This window comes from Candoia aspera, chromosome 2 (assembly GCF_035149785.1).
Source record: "Candoia aspera isolate rCanAsp1 chromosome 2, rCanAsp1.hap2, whole genome shotgun sequence".
NCBI lineage: Eukaryota > Metazoa > Chordata > Lepidosauria > Squamata > Boidae > Candoia > Candoia aspera.
The window spans coordinates 19,769,455-19,775,736 of NC_086154.1; the positions used below are offsets into that span (position 1 = coordinate 19,769,455).

Sequence of the window (6,282 nt, forward strand, 5' to 3'; positions counted from 1 at the left end):
CTTTGCCAGGCCTTTAATGCAGCTGCCTTCAGCTGCTGCTTGTTTGTGGGTCTTTCTGCCTTCAGTCTTGTCTTCAGTAAGTGAAAAGCATGCTCTATTGGGTTGAGATCAGGTGACTGACTTGGCCATTGAAGAACATCCCATTTCTTTGCCTTGAGAAACTCTTGGGTAGCTTTTGCTGTATGTTTTGGGTCATTATCCATCTGCAATATGAAGCAGCGTCCTACCGGTTTGGCAGCATTTGGCTGAATCTGAGCAGGAAATATAGCCCTTTACACTTCAGAATTCATCCTGCTGCTTTTTCAGCCTCAGGTCATCAATAAACACCAGTGACCCGGTTCCATTGGCAGCCATACATGCCATAACACTGCCTCCACCATGTTTGACAGATGATTTGATAGCTTCAGATCATGAGCTGTTCCTTTCCTTCTCCATACTTTTCTCTTCCCATCATTCTGGTGCAAGTTAATCTTGGTTTCATCAGTCCAAAGAATCTTACTCCAGAACTGGGCAGGCTTTTTTAGGTGTTTGCTGGCAAAGTCTAATCTGGCCTTTCTGCTCTTGAGCATTACCAGTGGTTTGCACCTTGTTGTGAAGCGTCTGCATTTACATTCATAAAGCTGTCTCTTGACTGTAGATGTTGACAATGACATGCCTACCTCCTCAAGAGCGTTCTTGACCTGGCTAGATGTTGTGAAAGGGTTCCTCTTCACCATGAGCAGAATTCTGCAGTCATCCACTTCCGTTGTCTTCCACGGTCTTCCAGGCCTTTTGCTGTTGCTGAGCTTGCCAGTTAATTCCTTCTTTTTCAGGATGTTCCAAACTGTTGTATTGGCCACTCCCAGTGTTTTTGCTATCTCTCTGATGGGTTTGTTTTCTTAGCCTAATGATGGCCTCCTTCACTTGCATGGACACCTCTTTGGACCTCATGTTGAGAGTTCCAGTGAACAGCTACCAGATGCAAATGTACCACTCAGAACCACCTCCAGGCCTTTTACCTGCTTGGTTGGTCATGGGGTACCCAGCAAACAGGCCATCCCTGGCCATGCAGCTGCTTGTCAGCCATTCGTTCCATTACTTATGAGCCACCAACAACTGGGGTGTGTGTATGCCACTGGCTGTACTTCCTGAATGGTTAGTGCCCCACTTTTGTCAACCCCCTTGAATTACAGCTGAAAGTCCTGACTTCGCTCCCATCTGGGTGTGTTTCCTTTCAACTTCAATGTGGTGGTGTACAGAGGCCAAATGCCAAAACAGTTATCCTTGTTGCAATATTTCTGGTCCTGACTGTAACTTTGTGTGTTCTAGTCTAAGAATTTATTGTGCACTGCTGTGAAATCCAGTGTCCATTTAAAACAACAATGGTCAGTGTGCAGCAAAGACTAATTTCTAGTGCTGGGCGGTGCTTTGGACTTGAAGGCAGAAAAGTGGAATCTTTTTCAGGGATCCTAGAGAAGATGCAGCCGCTTTAAGGAGTGACAGAGAGGTGCTGCATTTGCTCCCCCAAATGCTCCAAAGCATCTTTTTGCTGTCAGTTCCATAGCATTGCACACTTTACTAATTTCATGCAGGTGATGTCTCAGAGAGCAGATCGGAAAAATTCAGGTGCAGAATCCCTGAGAAGAATGATCTGCCCGTCCCATCCTCCAGTCGCTTGCTGGACTAGGTGACAGGAGAGTGAGAAACTGAAGAGAGCAGAAAAGGAGAGCAGAAACTGAGCTGGCACTATTCCCTACATATTAAGCAGCTTGCAAGTTGCCCCTGGCACATAATGGAATGTGACTATTGACCCCAAGATGGTTCTCTTCTTTAACCTAAGCAACCAATTTTGGTTTGGTTTGTTTTTTTTGCCTTGAGAACTACAAAAAAAATTTTAAAGTGGGGGGGTGAAAAATATGAAGCTGAATGGTTTATTGGATTTTACAGCCAGTAGGCAAAGTTTTAGCATTTGTTTTGCTATTTGCCCCTCTCTGTTATTAGTAGAATATCTTCAGCATAAGAGCTAGTTTGTATAATTCATACAGATTGCCTTGTTCAGTTTTTATGGCTGTAGAATTACATTACTTTGGCATATAGTTCTCCAAATTGTTCAATGCAGAGTACATTAGACAGCCCTAGATTAATATGCAGGATTTATACAGAAGGGATTTATTGGTAAGGGTGTGTCTGTGTGAATATGTAATACAAACTGAAATTAAATTATATTTCACAGACCGATTTCAGACTTTTAAGTAATAGTCTGGTACTTGTTCTGGAACATCACACACCTTTCAAGAATGTAATTATTTCTACCACATTCTGTTTTAATAGAAGCATAACTTAGCTTTATGCATGAATATGTACTTTGTGGCTTTAGATCATTTCAGATTCTAATGGAACAAAACATTTTCACTTGATTCCATCTTTGGGGTGGGGGCGCAAGGAAATAAATACTTCTGTGGAATCCTATGTGGTTTTACATCTTCTGTCTAACCCTCTGTTCTGTTGCAGGGCCTTAGCTCTCCCTCCTTCGGATCCAGCCTGACAACTGACGTTGCTCCTGCCCTGGCGCCAGATGGGGTTGCAGAGCACCCCACACCATCCTACAGCAACATGGAGGAAGTTGACTAACGTGTTGTGTGCTGGGGGAGGGCGGTGTACATACGGAGGCTTGGTTTGGTGGCTTCCCCCCGCCACTCCCTGGCGTACCCCCACAGGGGGAAGGGGGAGGAGCTGCTGTGACCTTTTTTTGAGCACACAAGCACTTTCTGCTCCCCCCCTTCCTCCTCTCCTCCCCCCCACCAGCTGGAACGGTTCCTTTTGTGTCTCCTGCTAGAGGCTGCTCTGTGCCGGCATGCCGGGGGAAATCTCTGTGAGCCCCCAGTGCGATCCCTGAAGCTCCTGCCCCCCAAGCTCTGGTTAAGTTCCTCGTGCACAGAGGCAGATGAACTTCCACGTGCCCAGCCTGCCCTACTGTAAGCCAAGGGGGAGGGGGCTGTCGGTGTCTGCCCCTAAGAGGCCTTCTCCCAATCTGCCATACCACGGGTGCCTGTGTCACAATCTTCCACACCCTCTCTGCCTGTTCCTCTGCTCCCAAATCTCCTCCTCCGTATCCCAAGCTCAGGACACCGTCTTGGCCACAGAATCGGCCTTTGGGAGAGAAGCATGGCTCCCTCTTTCTCTCGGTCCCTTCACCAGCATTGCATAGTTTGTCAGGGAGAAGGAGGCTGGGGGTTGGCACCTGCTATGCCCGTCCCGTCCTTCACAAAGGGTATGATGCTGTGGCTACCTTCCTCCTATTTGGCTACCTTCCTTCAGCAATTTTGGATTTTTTACCCCTTGCGGCTTCCTTGGGTTGAAAAGCCACTGCCAGCACTATCACTATTTAAGTATTTGGCTCCCCTTCCCCTTCACCTGCCCTCAGAATTGCTGTAACCAAATGAGGCTGGCCGGGAAACCTCTGTCTTGCTCTCTGTTTATATAAAGTTGGTGTTCGTCTTGGGTCCTGAGTCATTAAATTCTACTTACTGCTGCTTGTTTCTGTTTTTGTGTGCATCATGTCTGCTGCCATGCCACTCTGACAGAGATCCCCAGCCAGGTTACCAGTGTAGAATTACTTACAACCAGAATTAAAACTTTCAGTTTCAATCTTTTGGGTAAGATTGATATAAAGTCACCATTCCACTATTCTGAGCTCCAAGCCAAAGGAAGTGCTATAAATCAGAGTTTTCAGGATATCCTTATTCTTTCTTGTTATGAATTGAATGTGTTTCTACTGCAAGCCTTCTTCCTCTACACGTATTACCGTGCTGAAAAGAAACTAATAGTAGAGTTAAAGGGATGGACTAGTACAGGGGAGGCGCAGAGTCTAAAATCTACCTTCCACCATGGAAACTTATTGGTGATTCAATCAAGCATATCTCGGGTTATTGTAGGACTATAATAAGGAGATCCCTAATGCACACCACTTTACGAGGAATGGCCAGGATATAAATATAATCAATAATAATATGTTGGCTATTGGCAATACTGAAGGCATACTTTCCTCCACGTTAGAATCTTACGCCAGCCTTAAACCTCGACATATTTTATTATGGTGTAAGAGTTAATGGTTTGTTCAAGCTGCCATCTTCCCCCTCCAGATCATTTTGTATAGCCCCCTTCTCAGCTGCTTCTGATTTTCAGTAAGTCTGACTTGAAATATTATGACTTTAAAATGGGCTGAGGAGAGAGAGAGATGGAGGAAAGGAATGGAAGATTTGGTGATATTTAAATGAGTGCTGTTTTTACTCTACATACATCCGCTTTCTGTTTTGCCCACACTCTCATCCATGGAGTAGAGTCATATTTATTTATTTTATTTGTCCCCACCCATCTTCTCCCATGGGGGGACTCTGGGCGGTTTACGATAATTGATTAAAACAATGAGCATACAATAAAAATAGAATATACAAATATAAAATTACTCAAATAAATATAAATAAGAGTAAAAAAGTCCAAGTGACAGGAAAAAAAACAGTCCAAGTGTGGGAGGAGTGGTCCAAAGCAGCCATCCCCATGTAGATCTATTCCCCTCTCTGCCCCAAGCGAGGCGGCAGAACCAGGTCTTCAGACTCCTCCAGAAGGCCAGTAGTGATGAGGCCAGTCTCACCTCCGGGGGCAGCGTGTTCCACAGGGCGGGAGCTACTGCAGAGAAGGCCCGCTTCCTGGACCCCATCAGATGGAATTCTCTTGCAGATGGGGTCCACAGCATGCCCCCTCTGCACGATCAGGTGGGACGGGTTGATGTGATGGGGAAGAGGCAAGTATATATGCAAGTATACTATAAAGTGCTTGAATAATAATAACTGGAAAACATCCCTTTTCCCCATGATATATGGAAGGAACATGAACAATGCAAGGTTTTTGTCTTCGTTTTTGCTACAGTATTTTGGCCACCTTATTGCAGAGCATGATACTCTGGACTGTGAAGGAGATCCACTTCTCCATATCCATTGTGATAATGCCTGCATGTCCCAAAGTCTAAAACTACCAAATTAGCTAATGTGTTTGAAAACACATTTTTTAATTTAGTAACAAACTTCCTGTAGAGACACTTTTGTGGGAAACAACTCTTTTAAACAGTGTGCAGAAGTTTGGAAAAATCCTATTAAGATATCAAAAAGGAGCATTTGTTTAACAAAAGGTAAAGATTCAGAAGAGGCTCTTTTGAATGTATGTGGGTGTCTAGAACTCTGAAAATTTGCCAAGCTATAATTTATACATTAAGGAGACTATCCAATATCAGAAGTCTAAATGACTTCCTGGGCATTTCTAGAAAAGGCTTTTATCATTCAAGTGCCCTGGATCATTTGCAGAATCTTTTGAGCTGCCCACAAGTTTTTGTAATTTTCTATTTGTAACCCTATTATTTCCGCTTTTTTATTTGTTTGTTTGGTCTCCCCTGCCCCACAATGTCTCCTGACTGGTCCTCTGACTGGAACCATCCCTTGACAATGTACATTTCCTGCATTGATCAAGAAGCAAAGACAGGGTTAAGAGCAGCCTTCTCCAACTTGGTGCCCTTCAAATGTGGTGGTGTAAATATTCCATTGCCCCTAACCAATATGGCTGGCATACTAACACTGTACATGGGTTCAAAAGAAGGAAGACTAGCAATTAAGGAGCAGGGGAAAGTTACATAGATGGAAGCTGAAGAACAGTGCAAATGGGTCTGTTGTGATGCTGATTTGGAAGTATAAGAAGACTTCACTTACACTCCAGTTATCTACGATGGCCCTTAGAGATGACGGATAAACCTACCTTGAAAATGCATTACTTGCTGCTGCCATTCTCAACACAAGGATAGTTGTTGGGAAACTGGGAGACAGCTCAGAAGACTTGAAGGATTGCAGGTTGCCACCATGCTTTGTGTGTATACAACTGTTGTCCTGCCAAGCACTCCACTGTGCCGGCTGAGAGACAAAGACCTAATGCAACAAGGAAGCAAGAGAGGGTTTCTCCCTCCCCTCCACAGGCAAATTTGTATACCCCCTGCTTGAGTTCATGCACCATGCCAGATCCGTATCTCCACAGGAACAAATGGGGGTATGCGAGAAGCTTTATTTAATGTATGAAGTTTGGTGCCAAACTTAGTTGTGGGAAGCAGGGGGTTGAGTCTGTATTGTGCAACCCCAACCCCTTTGGCTAGTTTATGGCTGAGTGTATTGCGTGAATCCTAGAAAATGGGTTAACGCTGTAATCAGGTAAAGAGTGTTGTGTAAGCCCAGCCCCTAATGCTACAAGCAGGGGGTCTGCCAGTTT

General features: G+C 44.6%; 1 protein-coding gene across 1 annotated transcript in view; it reads left to right on the plus strand.

Moving 5' to 3' along the window:
* USP19 (ubiquitin specific peptidase 19) overlaps positions 1 to 3,516 on the plus strand; it is a 41,846-nt gene extending 38,330 nt beyond the window's left edge. The window contains exon 26 of the mRNA XM_063291457.1: positions 2,491 to 3,516. Within this exon, the coding sequence (XP_063147527.1) occupies positions 2,491 to 2,610 (120 nt within the window). The 3' untranslated portion in view covers positions 2,611 to 3,516. The remainder of the gene's footprint in view (positions 1 to 2,490) is intronic.
* Positions 3,517 to 6,282: the final 2,766 nt, after the last annotated feature.